The sequence below is a fragment of the Schistocerca nitens genome, chromosome 1 (assembly GCF_023898315.1).
Source record: "Schistocerca nitens isolate TAMUIC-IGC-003100 chromosome 1, iqSchNite1.1, whole genome shotgun sequence".
Taxonomy (NCBI): domain Eukaryota; kingdom Metazoa; phylum Arthropoda; class Insecta; order Orthoptera; family Acrididae; genus Schistocerca; species Schistocerca nitens.
In genome coordinates, this window is record NC_064614.1 from 1,023,514,947 (window position 1) to 1,023,530,907 (window position 15,961).

At 44.8% G+C, this 15,961-nt stretch overlaps 1 protein-coding gene across 5 annotated transcripts in view; it reads left to right on the top strand.

Moving 5' to 3' along the window:
* The window catches only part of LOC126237960 (organic cation transporter protein-like), a 171,720-nt gene that overhangs the window by 126,803 nt on the left and 28,956 nt on the right, over positions 1 to 15,961 (top strand). For all 5 annotated transcript variants that reach the window (XM_049947761.1, XM_049947757.1, XM_049947762.1 and 2 more), the window contains exons 7-8: positions 3,201 to 3,428; positions 11,043 to 11,257. In XM_049947761.1, the coding sequence (XP_049803718.1) occupies positions 3,201 to 3,428; positions 11,043 to 11,257 (443 nt within the window). The remainder of the gene's footprint in view (positions 1 to 3,200; positions 3,429 to 11,042; positions 11,258 to 15,961) is intronic.

Consider the following 15,961-nt stretch of genomic DNA (forward strand, 5'->3'; position numbering starts at 1 on the left):
TTCTGGATGACATTCGCAGTGAGAGATAAATTAGACCATTCACTGTGAGAGATGATACCCATTCAAATTGTTGACAGGTAAAAATAATAGCTGAAATGGGGTATATTCAGCAGTTACATAGCTTATTTGACAAGTGCATGTGGACGTAAGAAAAGAAAATGATACGGCAGTTCCACTTCTGAGTTCCACAAAAATGAACAAAATTTCGGCACATTTAAACTGTGGCTGTAATGCTAACTCAATACCTTGCAAGCAACGGTTTCTGCTGAGAAATCTGCTGACAGTCGTAAGTAATGAACGTTCCCTCGTTTCACGTTCTACACACATATACATCCGCATAACCAATGACGTGACACGGGCTTGCAATTGTTCAAATGATAAGTAAATGAAACTTCGCTAATCCTCGATAGACACTGACAAAAAGGATCTGTTGTAAGTAATTCGCTTTCGGCTGTAAAATCCTGAACGACATCTGGACTGCAGGATGACCTATGAAACGCAGTACATTTAAAACATTAAGCGAATAACAAATTGTAGCTTTACTTCAGTTAAACATGAGGATGAAATGTAAACGTAGGCTTCTGCGGCCGTTGACACAGTCAATAAAATTCTTCTGGGTTTGAGGCCGCATTGTCACCTGTAAAATTCCGACGTTTCGGTGACTGTTGCAAGGCGCCTTCCTCGGGGTGTATTGCTACTGGCTGCAATACACCATGAGGAAGGCGCCTTGCAACAGTCACCGAAACGTCGGAATTTTACAGATGACAATGCGGCCTCAAACCCGGAAGAATTTTGTTGACTATAAGGGTGAAATGTTTTTGACTCAGTATATAGTATTATTTGTTTTTGACATATTTACCGTATTAAATAGTGTTGCTGTTCTACTGACGAATCTACCGGATTTACCAAACTAAAAGAGGATGTTCTTTCTGAAATTCGTCCTTCGAAAGATACGGAATATTCTTAAATCAGCGGGCGAAACTTGAATAGGTCGAAATAGATAATTATTGCTGTTTCCATTCTCAGTTTAGCAGATGACCGTCACTGTTAGATCAGCATTTGAATTTTCAACGATAACGTTCCTGAAAGCAAATTTTCACAATTAAACTTGTGTTCACTGTCAAAGGTGTAAGATTTTATGGTAATAGAAGCAAATTATAGCTGTGACTTTCATGAATTGTGTGACCTACGGTTTTGTTACTCATTGTTGATTCGCGCAGACAGTACGACGCTAAGTTTAAGCCAAATCATGAACGAACCGTGCGTTAGGGAGAAAATTAGCACCAGTATAATTACAGAAGGTATTACATGATGGTGGAAATCATTACAGGAAACGTTCAACGAAGTTCCTTAAAAGACATCATAGTCGCCGTTGACTGTATAAAATATTTGATACTATTGCAATTTCGGCCTTATGGCCATTTTCAAGTAACACTGCCAGGTTACCTAAACACAAATATACAAAAGTGAAGCACAGGGTGTATATGCATAATTAAGCAAACATTTTATTAAGAAAGTAGCTCAACTATAAAAATAGGAGATAAATGTACATTACTTACATTCTGTCAGAATATAAAACTATCTGACATGCAGCCTTTTGACTTTGAGAGTCCCACAAGATCCGATGAGTACGACACTTATTACACCAGACTACTGATTTTACTGTAAAGAAAAATTTATGGACTTTAACGAGGGAATAAAAGCATACTCCAATGTATTTCATTTTTGTATGTTTTATAAATGAAATGTAGCCTCGACATTTCATTGTATCCGAAGCTTGTGATTTATTGTATCAATCTACTTCAATAGTAATTCATAGAATTGTACAGTTATTTTAGACACTTACCGAAAACATTTTAAACAATTTCGATGGAATAGTATACATATTTACTTAGTCCTGTTTACTATAATAGAGCCTGGTTGAAGGATGCATCAAGTATTTGTGCGGAGGCATTGTGATGTTTTGTCAAAATTTTTGGTGCTGCACAGTGAATTGGATTGCTGGCGAGCGTTTTACGCCATTTATATTCGTAAAATTTAAACGCAAACAAAGTATTATATATCAGAGCTCTATCTTCATCTCATTTGCGAGCACTTAAGTCAATGTGAGAGCCTAATAACAGATAACACAAGTATTATCCCATATTATGTTATAAATAAATATTCCCATCCTATCCTACTGCACATTACAATCATAGCACTATTTAGTAAGTTGTATGATGTCGACAGATGAAGACTTTACGATATAAAGCTTATAAGTTGTATCCTTGGTGTGCACTATCTTCAGTAAATGTATTTTCGCGCCAGCTGACTTAGCTCCACATGTTGTCAGTGCACCTGAACTTGTATGTGTGATAGATTATTAGAACGATGATAACATCGACAGTTCAGTATGTATTTAACAACATATTACGATGTAATAAGTGTCGTACTCATCAGATCTTGTGGGACTCTCAAAGTCAAAAGGCTGCATTTTGACGACATGTACTCATGTCAGATAGTTTTATATTCCGACCGAATGTAAGTAATGTACATTTATCTCCAATTTTTATAATTGAGCTGCTTTCTTAATAAAATGTTTGCTTAATTATGCATATACACCCTGTGCTTCACTTTTGTATTTTTGTGTTTAGGTAACTTTGCAGTGTTACTTGAAAATGGCCATAAGGCCGAAATTGCAATAGTAACAATAAATATTTTATGCAGGTAACGGCGACTATGATGTCTTTTAAGAAATATTATATGACTGTGAATCCCAACCGTGAGAAGTTGTTCAACGAAGTGTTCAGTCTTCTGCAACTTTCCCTTATAACCGTCTTAACACAAGTGACTTTATTATACACTGAACAAACAAGTCAAGTACTATGTTGCGTTTTTTTTAGACACACAAGATGTTTACCATCTACAAACTAGCTTGCTTTAGATGTGTAACTGTCGTAATGCGTTTGATGGAAAAATTGTAATGAGAGTACCACGAACCCATTTTACTTTATTTGTAGAGCTTGCAGTGAGGAAATTGAAAAGAATGCAATAAAGGTGAAAATATACAGATTCCTCCCCAATTTTCAAGGTGATAGTATTTCAGAGCTAAAATCTGTTGAGCATGCAGTTGGCGTGAATGTACTCGCGAACGTGGAGTTGTTCTGTTTGTGACTCCTTGCGGACGGAAGGTGAGACGTGCCGGCCGCCGGCTGCCGCAGGTTCGTGCCGGAGTCTGCGCGCTGGCTGCTGACGCAGGGCCGGCCGGAGGAGGCGAAGCAGATGCTGCGGCGCGTCGCGGCGGTCAACGGCGTCGCGCCCCCGGACGCCCTGCTGGAGCGCATGCTGCCCGCCGAGAAGCCGCCCAAGGACGCCAGGCAGCCCTCGCTGCTCGACCTCATGCGGTACCCCAACATGCGGCGCCGCGCGCTCAACATCTTTTTCAACTGGTTAGCACTTATCTTTATTACGTCACATCCACCTCTCCATCTCCCTCTTCCTCTGCCTCCCGATCTTCGCCACCGACCTCCTGAGCCTCATCCATATCTCCTCCTCATCCTCCTCCTCCGTGTCTCCTCCTCCTCCTCCTCCTCCTCATCATCATCATCACTGTGAAATACACTTGATGTTATGGTAATTAGCCGACTTGTTTACATCACACACATCCTAGAAGTCTTTTACAATGGAATGACTCTACAAAATATTCTCAGTATCCAAGTCGTATCTCTTTGCATAAAAACAGCGTTTTCAATGAGTGTTCCGCTATTGTCATGAGTAAAAAAACATCCGTCAGGACTGGAGGGTAGGGCGGAGTTAGTTAAGTAATTTTTCACTTTATTAGTTATAGATCCTCAACTATAATTCTTAATGGTTTGTTACACATACTGATGGGTAGGTAATTTATCCCTTTGCAAAAATGTCCATAGTAATTTATTTCTAACAAGTCGCATTTAAGAGCTAGAGCTGTTTAAATTCCAACAGTCAAGTACGCTCAACGTACACCCCCAGATGTGAGGTAAGTTGAGCAAGGGTATGGAGCAAATTGAGCAATTAGAAATCTAGGCAAACCATGGGTTCAATGTTACTTCGACATGAACTAGAATTTCTGTTTGACAATCGGCTTTTTATTTATAGTCTTTTAATGACGTTACAGTAAAACTAAAAGTAATTTTCTTTTAATGATAAACAAAACTAGAATCGATAAAACATTAACGTATCATAAGACTAGCTTTTGGATTAGACTCAGAGTTTCTGTTCAAAATGAGACTTGCATGTTTATGTAATTATCTGGGATACCAGATTACTTTCGTTCTAAGTCAAAGGGTTTGGTTCAGCAACTATTGCTCAACTAACCCCACCCCACCCCAGCCCAACCCAAGCACGCCCGGCTAGCCGCGCGATCTAACTCACTGCCTCCCGAGCGGGTAGGAATGCCGGTCCCCAGCGTGAATCCGCCCGGCTTATTAGTGTCGAAGTCCGGTGTACCAGCTAGCGTGTGGTTGGTTTTTAAGGCGGTTTTCCATATACGTCGGAGAATGCGAGCTGGTTCCCCTTATTCCGCCTCAGTTACACTGTGTCGGCGATTGCTGCGCAAACACCGTCTCCACGTATGTGTACACCATAATTTCTCTACCCCGCGATTGGAGTTATTCATCCGGTATGAGACGTTCCCAGGGCGGGGGGTGGGGTGGAGGGGTGGTCGGGTGGTCCACCCGGGGCCGAACCGCATAATAAACCTGGGTTCGGTGTGGGGCGGCGGTGGGGTGGGTGGGTGGACTGCTGTGGCCTGTTGTGGGGTGCCGGCCAGGGTGGCCGAGCGGTTCTAGGCCCTACAGCCCTGAACCGCGCGACTGCTACGGTCGCAGGTTCGAATTCTGCCTCGGGCATGGATGTGTGTGATGTCCCTAGGTTAGTTAGGTTTAAGTAGTTCTAAGTTCTAGGGGACTGATGACCTGAGATGTTGAGTCCCATAATGCTCAGAGCCATTTGAACCATTTTTTGTTGTGGGGTTGTGAACCACTGAGGGTTGCGGCAGGACGAAGCCTCTCCGTCGTTTCTAGTTGCCTCGTTTAATACAGTACAATACAAACCCCTACCCAAAAATTTAAAATAAAAGTGAGGTTATGAAACAATGGTTAGAATTACATCCAAAATTTGTATACATATCAAAAATATACTAAATTTATGTAAGTTTAACACTTACCTGATTGAAAACGGGTAAAGTTTGGCAAGTGCATATGAAATATTCTCGTTTACTATTATTTTACTTTTTGATCACAAAATAAACAATGCCGGCGTGTACTTCACTCGATCGGCAAGTCGCCACTGGCGGTCGCGCGACGGGCTCCCTCCCAAGACCGCTTCTTTCCGCAATTTGATGAATTGGCGTGCGGTGAATAGTTTCGGAGATATTTCGTTAGCCCAACGTACCCTTATGCTCCACTAGCCCCGCCCTCCCCTATTCTATTTTCCTGTACTGTTATTTCAACTCTTCACGAAGGGGCGGGCTGACAGCGGATATAATCGCTTTTCAAAAAAATGTTCAAACGTGTGTGAAATCGTATGGGACGTAACTACTAAGGTCATCAGTCCCTAAGCCTACACACTACTTAACCTAAATTATCCTAAGGACAAACACACACACACCCACGCCCGAGGGAGGACTCGAACCTCCGCCGGGACCAGCCGCACAGTCCATGACTCTAGTGCCTAAGACCGCTCGGCTAATCCCGCGCGGCACCGCTTTGCAACCACAGATTACACTGAAAGCTTACAATACGTAAAAACAGAGTGAGTGATGATTTTTTTTTAAAAACTGCTTTCGTGGACGATATTTACGATTTCTAAAAGATGATTAACTGAAGACTTTGAAAAACAAACTGGTGGACAATATTGATCGCTTTAAAAATTTGTAGATTCCTTTATATCACACTAAAAATGAAATTACTGATGATAATGTGAATGTTCCTATGGTGCAAAGGTGATGCTGTTAATGCATGAGAATAGTCATGGCTCTGACGAAGATAGAGTGATGAGAGTGACTACGGGGCCCTATGGAACCACAGCAAGCGACTGAAATTCAGCAGGATGGAAGTGGGAGGGAGGGAGTGAGGGATGGAAGGAGGGAGGAAGGGAGGAAGGAAGGAAGGAAGGAAGGAGCTTAGTGACTGCGGTTGGAAGAGGGGTATGTCTTGGGACGGATCGCATCATTCGCAAGGGGAGTTCGTTGAAATTTTGGTGACTCCCACCGCATATCTGGTGCCTTTGGTCAGCTGTCGAACTGAGAGATACTCTGGCTGACCAAGTGAATGAAACGAGGCACGAAAACGAATAACACTGCTATGTTCTGTTCAAACTAATGAACAGATAACTGCTACTTCTGCATGGCAGTCAGTGCCTACAAGAGGCGGTCGCGAACAGTGACGACCGCGGCAGCTGATGGTTCGTCCCGAAGTTCACACAGATTGAGGCAGACGTGGCATCGGCCAGACCTATGCCCAGGGTGGCAGCACAATCTGGTCGTCTTCAGACTTAAAAGGGAAAAAAAAGCGCCGTCTGCGTTGGTGACCGAGGAGATACACGCTACGTGAGGTATATACCTGACCACGTTCTTTTTCTCATAGGCGTTTCCTTTACTTGTACAGTCCCAACAGTAGGAATGATGGTTTACTCTGTTTCCATACGCCTCTTACGAGCAAGAAGACGCCAAGTAAAACTTCAGCAGTTTTTAACGGATGTTGGCACTAAGTAATTTATTAATTTCTCACAAAATGAAGGCAACCGAAATCTGTTTCCAGATGCCGGTTCCTCAGTACGTTAGGAATCATTTTCGTAAAGCTTCTTTTCTGTAAAAATTTTCTTTCATGGTTTAACTCGCGATTGAATTTTTAAGTACCTCTAAATAAAATTAATACGTAAATTACGGATACGGCGTCAGGTTGTTAATAAATAAAGCTTCATGATTTCATCAGCTGATTTGTTGCCCACTATTTGTTCCCGGACACGCGTTGCTGTGGCTCGATCTGGATAATTGGAAAAAAGGAAAGAGAAAGTACATGTTTCTAATATGTGTGGGAACTGGATGTACGTCCTCCTCTCCTCCTTTGCACTTTCTCAGTCCATTTCCTCCGACCCCTCTGTCCATCTCCTCTTCCCCCCTCTCGCTGATTTTGAGCCTTGTTTATTGTTACTGCAAATTCAGATTCCGTAGTAGTATTCACACCACAAGTCGATAAGCTATAATTACAATTTTCTTGTTTGCGAATAACTATATATATATATTATATATATATATATATATATATATATATATATATATATATATATATATAAACGTTTTGCATCAAATCTGTTTCGAGAGTTCCGGAACCTGTACAGAAAATTGGATCAATACAAACATCATTTCCGCCCTTTTTACTGTCGTGAAAACCATATTTCATGTTATATCACCATACTGTGAGACCTTCAGAAGTGATGGTCCAGATTGCTGTAAACACCGGTACCTCTAGTACCCAGCAGCACGTCCTCTTGCGTTGATGCATGCCTGTATTCGTTGTGGCATACTATCCATAAGCTCATCAAGGCACAGTTGGTCCAGATTGTCCCACTCCTCAACGGCGATTCGGCGTAGATCCCTCAGAGTGGTTGCTGGGTCACGTCGTCCATAAATAGCCCTTTCCAATCTATCGCAGGCATGTTCGATGGGGTTCTTGTCTGGAGAACATGCTGGCCACTCTAGTCGAGCGATGTCGTTATCCTGAAGGAAGTAGTTCACAAGATTTGCGTGATGGGGCGCGCGAATTGTGGTCCATGAAGACGAATGCCTCGCCAATATGCTGCCGATATGGTTGTACTGTCGATCGGAGGATGGCATTCACGTATCGTACAGCCGTTATGGCACCTTCCATGCCGACTAGCGGCGTACGTCGGCCCAACATAATGCCACCCCAAAACAGCAGGTAACTTCCATCTTGCTGCACTCGCTGGACAGTGTGTCTAAGGCGTTCAGCATGACCGGGTTGCCTCCAAACACGTCGCCGACGATTTTCTGGTTGAAGGCTTATGCGACAGTCATCGGTGAAGAGAACTTGATGCCAGTCCTGAACGGTCAATTCGGCATGTTGTTGGGCCCATCTGTACCGTGCTGCATGGTGTCGTGGTTGCAAAGATAGACCTCACCATGGACGTCGGGAGTTAAGCTGCGCATCATGCAGCCTATTGCGCACAGTTTGAGTCGTAACACGATGTCCTGTGGCTGCACGAAAAGCTTTATTCAACATGGTGGCGTTGCTGTCAGGATTCCTAAGCGCCATAATCCGTAGGTAGCGGTCATCCACTGCAGTAGTAGTAGTAACCCTTGGGCGGCCTGAGCGAGGTATGTCATCGAATGCTCCTGTCGCTCTGTATCTCCTCCATGTCCAAACAAGATCGCTTTGGTTTACTCCGAGGCGCCTCGACACTTCCCTTGTTGAGAGCCCTTCCTGGCACAAAGTAACAATGCGGTCGCGATCGAACCCCGGTATTGACCGTCTAGGCATGGTTGAACAACAGACCACACACGAGCCATGTACCTCCTTCCTGGTGGTATGACTGAAACTGATCGGCTGTCGGGTCCCCTCCGCCTAGTAGGCGCTGCTCATGCATGGTTGTTTACATCTTTGGGCGAGTTTAGTGACATCTCTAAACAGTCAAAGGGACTATGTATGTGATAGAGTATCTACAGTCAACGTCTGTCTTCAGGATTCCCGGGAACCGAGGTGATGCGAAACTTTTTTAATGTGTGTGTGTTACATACATTAAAAATACAGGGTGTTACAAAAAGGTACGGCCAAACTTTCAGGAAACTTTCCTCACACACAAAGAAAGAAAAATATGTTATGTCGACATGTGTCCCGAAACGCTTACTTTCCATGTTAGAGCTCATTTTATTACTTCTCTTCAAATCACATTAATCATTGAATGGAAACACACAGCAGCAGAACGTACCAGCGTGACTTCAAACACTTTGTTACAGGAAATGTTCAAAATGTCCTCCGTTAGCGAGGATACATGCATCCACCCTCCGTCGCATGGAATCCCTGACGCGCTGATGCAGCCCTGGAGAATGGCGTATTGTACCACAGCAGTCCACAATACGAGCACGAAGAGTCTCTACATTTGGTACCGGGGTTGTGTAGACAAGAGCTTTCAAATGCCCCCATAAATGAAAGTCAAGAGGGTTGAGGTCAGGAGAGCGTGGAGGCCATGGAATTGGTCCGCCTCTACCAATCCATCGGTCACCGAATCTGTTGTTGAGAAGCGTACATCTACATCTACATCTACATCTATACTCCGCGAGCCACCTTACGGTGTGTGGCGGAGGGTACTTATTGTACCACTATCTGATCCCCCCTTCCCTGTTCCATTCACGAATTGTGCGTGGGAAGAACGACTGCTTGTAAGTCTCCGTATTTGCTCTTCGACTGAAATGTGCAGGAGCTCCATCGTGCATGAACCACATGTTGTGTCGTACTTGTAAAGGCACATGTTCTAGCCGCACAGGTAGAGTATCCCGTATGAAATCATGATAACGTGCTCCATTGAGCGTAGGTGGAAGAACATGGGGCCCAATCAAGACATCACCAACAATGCCTGCCCAAACGTTCACAGAAAATCTGTGTTGATGACGTGATTGCACAATTGCGTGCGGATTCTCGTCAGCCCACACATGTTGATTATGAAAATTTACAATTTGATCACGCTGAAATGAAGCCTCATCCGTAAAGAGCACATTTGCACTGAAATGAGGATTGACACATTATTGGATGAACCATTCGCAGAAGTGTACCCCTGGAGGCCAATCAGCTGCTGATAGTGCCTGCACACGCTGTACATGGTACGGAAACAACCGGTTCTCCCGTAGCTCTCTCCATACAGTGACGTGGTCAACGTTACCTTGTACAGCAGCAGCTTCTCTGACGCTGACATTAGGGTTATCGTCAACTGCACGAAGAATTGCCTCGTCCATTGCAGGTGTCCTCGTCGTTCTAGGTCTTCCCCAGTCGCGAGTAATAGGCTGGAATGTTGCGTGCTCCCTAAGACACCGACCAATTGCTTCGAACGTCTTCCTGTCGGGACACCTTCGTTCTGGAAATCTGTCTCTATACAAACGTACCGCGCCACGGCTATTGCCCCGTGCTAATCCATACATCAAATGGGCATCTGACAACTCCGCATTTGTAAACATTGCACTGACTGCAAAACCACGTTCGTGATGAACACTAACCTGTTGATGCTACGTACTGATGTGCTTGATGCTAGTATTGTAGAGCAATAAGTCGCATGTCAACACAAGCACTGAAATCAGCATTATCTTCCTTCAATTGGGCCAACTGGCGGTGAATCGAGGAAGTACAGTACTTACTGACGAAACTGAGCTCTAACATGGAAATTAAGCGTTTCCGGACACATGTCCACATAACATCTTTTCTTTATTTGTGTGGGAGGAATGTTTCCTGAAAGTTTGGCCGTACCTTTTCGTAACACCCTGTATATAGCCTAGGTCTGCCGAAATGTTCATTAGAGTATTGTGTAAAAATTTGGAGTAAAACAGTCAAAAACTTTTTGAGATTTTCAGTAATAACTTTTACATTTCCATACTACATATTTACTTACATATTAGATACATAAAAACGCGTTTAATCAAATTCAACGTTGTATCAAAATTTCAGAGCAATGTGTGAAGAAATTTCAGGAGATTTAAGATTTTGAACAAACGAATATATTCCTACGCGATTCTTTGTTTGCGTACTGCTTCTGTGGCCGCCCGCGCGCCCGTCTCTGGACTTGGCGATCTAGGGAAGGTTCGTAAGATGTGGTGTTAAAAGTAGCCTCCTTAATGACATATAGTGTGTTTTATGTGACGAACCTTGGTTGGTTGTATGGAAGGAGAAAAGCAGCAAAATGAGATTAGAAATTGTGATATAGAGTTAAGTGACGAACTAACTGCGTAAAGCAAATGCTCTGCTGTTACTTGTACTTCACCTGTGCGAAATGCAAGCTCAGCGGCTGCCGTCGTGCTGCAGGTTCGTGAACAACGTGACGTACTACGGGCTGTCTTGGAACACGTCCAGCCTGGGCGGCAACGAGTACCTCAACTTCTTCATCTGCGGCGCGGTCGAGATCCCGGCCTACACGTTCCTGCTGCTGACGCTGAACCGCTGGGGCCGCAAGAGCATCCTGTGCGGCAGCATGCTGGCCGGCGGCGCCGTGCTGCTGCTCACCGCCGCCGTCCCCGAAGGTCAGCCGCTCAGCAGTGCCCGCGTGCGAGGACCGGGAGGCTTCTGGCAACTAGGACCCGGCATGCAAACGATTCGCATCTCAAACGTGAAAAGCGCGCGCAGTGGGACAGTTTCGGAACGTAGTTTGTATCTACACATCACGTGCCCCTTTAGAAATACGGACTACAAGCGGTGAAATTCGAAGCTGCAAACATGAAAAAACAGCAAGAAACTCTTACATTGCTATATTGATTCTTTAGTTCCTTCTTGGTGGAACAGCGTAATAATAAATTAAAAGCACAATACTGTGTATGTTCCACAGTGCATTCAGTTAACCGGTTTTGGGCCGACGAGACTATTGTCATACTTCAACTGATTAGCATCGTGAAAGAAATACACAAGAATGGAAAAGATTGTGAACACCTATTTTTTTATGTTAGACACCATTCAGTCTTGCTGCGTAATAATAATCTTTCTTCACTCATTATCCGCTTCTTTTAGTGTAACTTCACTTTTCCTATTCCTTTTAGCTTGCCATTAAACTTTACATCTTTATGTCTCTGCCAGCAGGACAATGCAAATTGTCACACAGCTCGCAGTGTGCATGCTTGGTTCTAAGAGCACCAGGATGAGGGCACCATACTCCTCTCGCTATCAAACTCCCCTAACGCAAAGTCAATAGAAAATCTGTGGCACCACCTCAATCGGGCTGCTTGCACCATGGATCCTCAACTGAGAAACCTAGGGCAGTTGACCACGGGACTGGAGTCGGCGTGGCTCCACATTCTAGGCACTTCCCCGGATCTCATTGACACTCTTCCTGCACGTCCCCATTGGCTAATGTTGTTATTTAGGCTTTTGACAGAGGGCCGCAATGTGACTGGACAGTGTATGTATGGTCCAAGTTTCATCGGTTTGTTACATGGAAGTGACACATTATGCGAAAGTTACCTTGGCCCTTAAATGTTGCTTATGAGCGTATCTGTAAGCATTAAGGAGCAAAGTAAGAGAATGAATGAAAAACACCATATTGCCTATGTTGTATAGGATTAATTCATTTCGCCGGCCGCAGTGGCCGAGCGGTGCTAGGTGCTTCTGTTTGGAACCGCGCGACCGCTACGGTCGCAGGTTCGAATCCTGCCTCGGGCGTGGATGTGTCTGATGTCCTTACGTTAGTTAGCTTTAAGTAGTTCTAAGTTCTAGGGGACTGATGACCTCATGACCTCAGATGTTAAGTCCCATAGTACTCAGAGCCATTTGAACCATTAATTCATTTCGGTAACCGGTTTCTCCTTACAAGGCCATCAACACACTGACTAGTCGCCTAAGAAGTTATAGTACTTGTAAGCAACATTGCAAAATGTGCTACTCATCCAGACTGAGACACCAACACTGTGGGGGTATAATAATGCGAGTTGTCATGATGTTACAAATATGAAGCTGGCGTTGGCTTTGTCATCTGGCCTAAACTTTAGCTTTTGGTGGACTTTTTCGTAGGAAAAGCCATCTTACGTGATTTACGGGAGTATCAATAATTCTGATTATAGGTTTAAGTGTAAAGCAATCACATTTCATTTATAAGTGGACTCGTTCGAACAAAATTTTTTTATATGCTTCACTTTTGGTTGCGCTGTTTACTTTTACTGTAGTGGTTTCATTTCTGCCATTTGACTTTCGATGTCCTATTGGTCCATTCGAGGATCTCTGTGGGTGAACCCTGTAAATGGAAAGAGCGGAAATCCACCAAGGGTAGCACAATATATTCTCAGTATTCTCGGAAACAGAACGTCGACCGAACATCAGTTTCGTCTGTCTTAAGGAAAATGTTGCATCACGAAACCAACCTTTTCATATCACATATCTCTCTTGTTGGTTATTCCAAAAGTATAATGATTTATGTTATCTATGGCCTGTGGTGCACCGTTTTAGCGTCGGCGCCAGTTTTAGATAACGCGATTTTGCCGTGCCTGATATAGTTTATCCATGACAGCACGCAAACAGTTCACGATCTGCGCCATTTGGAAAGTGGTTCCAGCCTTATTCCGAAAGCCAATGATCATTCCCTTTAGGTCGTCAGGCGAATCGCTCCGTTTCTGCATTACGCCAATTTTTGCACTGTTCGCAGCGTCCTCCCAACACTCTTTATATACCTTCCACTGGTAGTGCTATCACCTGCCATCTGTGAGTGGTTATCGCGCGTTGACGTCGACCATAGGCAGTGGTCATATTAAAGTGACTGAACTATGTAGAACGAACTGCTATAATATAGTACAAAAACGTGACTGAAAGAAATACTCAACGACACGAACAGAAATGACAGTCTTATTCAGAGACAATAATTAAACTGAAGTCACCACAGTACTTAAAGTACTGTGTTCGTGATGGTACTCTCGACATTACAAAATGCGGGACATCGTTCTTAATAGGCAGTGTGATCATCATGGACGGCAATGCGTGCTCTGTAACTTGTACCCGTGCTGCCAACGAGGTTGGTATGGAGTTCTAGTGTTGGGGTGATCCATTCGTCCACTATCGTTGTTGGCAACCGGTGGACGATTGTTGGTGCATGTGGACTTCCTGCCATACATCTCCCCAACGCGTAGCACATTTGCTCCATGGAATATAAGTCGGGGCAACGGGCAAGCCACTCCATTCGCCGAACATCCTCTTATTTCCAAGAGCTGTTCCATCTGCGCAGTTCGATGTGATCGCGTCTTGGCATGCATAAAAAATGAATTCAGGACCGAATTCACCCCTGAAAGGACTCGTGGTAAAGCAGTATATCGTCACAATAACATTGACCGGAGTGTGTACTGTGTGGAAAGACTTAGAGATCAGTACTCCCACGCATCATTATATCTCTTCATATCGTAACAGCTGGACCAATAGTTCGGCAGTGCTGGACGTACCGTCATATACCGAGAGATGGGAACATACAATGCGAACATGATCGCTTTGGTGGTCCACGTCTTACCGCGCGGGAATGCATGATCTTGCGTGGTCGTAGTGACTTCCAGATCTTTGAACACGGTACTCTCACTGGTCAGTATTATTGTGACACTGTATTCCTTCTCTGTATACTTCGTTTCAGAAATGCATTCAGCCATGATGTCATTTTTGTGGATGATAATGCGCGACCACATGGAACAGCGCAGGTAGAGGAGCTGTTGGAATGAAAGCACACTCATGCTCATAAATTAAGGATAATTGCAGAATGTGGTGCCACACAACGTGGCACTACACAAAACTGGCGCTAATAGCATAGGCACATAGGGAACACACACGACACAGATATGCAAGTCCACAGTATTGGTGATAAGTTGAGAAAAACGTCCCGAAACACACGTGCTACAAAACGCCACTGTTTCCTGCGCATGTACCCCGACACCAGTATGGGATATGATAACCATGCACACACATACAGGCCGCACAACCGGTTGGCATATCTGGATCAGGTGGTCTAGCAGCTGCTGGCCTCCCATTCTTACACCAGTGCCTGTCGGAGCTCCTGAAGTGTCCTAGGGGTTTGAAGACGTGCAGCGATACGTCCAGCGAGAGCATCGCAGATGTGCTCGATGGAGTTTAGGTCTGGAGAACAGGCAGGCCACTCCATTCGCCTGATACCTTCTGTTTTAAGGTATTCTTCCTCTTTCGCAGCTCGGTGGGGCCGTGCGTTATCATCCATCAGGAGGAAGGTGGGACCCACTGCACCCCTGAAAAGGCGGACATACTGGAGCAAAATGACGTCATGATACACCTGACCTGTTACATTTCCTCTGTCAAAGACATGCAGCGGTGTACGTGCACCAATCATAATCCCACCATCAAACCACACGACCTCCATACTGGTCCCTTTCAAGGACATTAAGGGATCACGCCAGATGAAAACCCGGCGAGAATCACTGTTCAGACTATACCTGGACTCGTCCGTGAACATAACCTTGGACCACTATTCCAATGACCATGTACTGTGTTCTTGACACCAGACTTTATGGGTTCTCCTGTGACCAGGGGTCAGTGGAACGCACCTTGCAGGTCTCCAGGCGAATAAATCTTGTCTGTTCAGTCGTCTGTAGGCTGTGTGTCTGGAGACAACTGTTCCAGTGGCTGCAGCAAGGTCCCGAGCAAGGCTACCTGCAGTACTCCGTGGCCATCTGCGAGCACTGAAGGTGAGATATCGGTCTTCTTGTGGTGTTGTACACTGTGGACGTCCCGTACTTTAGCGCCTGGACACGGTCTCTGCCTGCTAGAATCGTTGCCATAATCTTGATCACACTTTGTGGCACACGGAGGGCCTGTGCTACAACCTGCTGTGTTTGACCAGCCTCCAGTCGCCATAGTATTCCAACCCTCATAACGTCATCAATATGTGTTCTCTGAGACATTTTCAACACACATTCACCATTAGCACGTCTGAAAACGTCTGCACACTTACTCGCTGCACTGTACTCTGACATGCACCAACACACCTCTGCGTATGTGGACTGCTGCCAGCGCCACCGTGCGACGATCGCAGGTCAAATGCACCGCATGGTCATACCCCGAGGTGATTTAAACGCGAAAACTGCCCACCAGAGCGTTGTTGCACCATGTGTCAGCATTAACCTTAATTTATGAGCATAAATGCATATTCGGCCTCCCGTTCCCTTGACTTAAATCCCGTCGACTATGTGCAGGATGCGTCGAGCAGACGTTTCGCAGCACGTCCGCATGCACCAACGGCC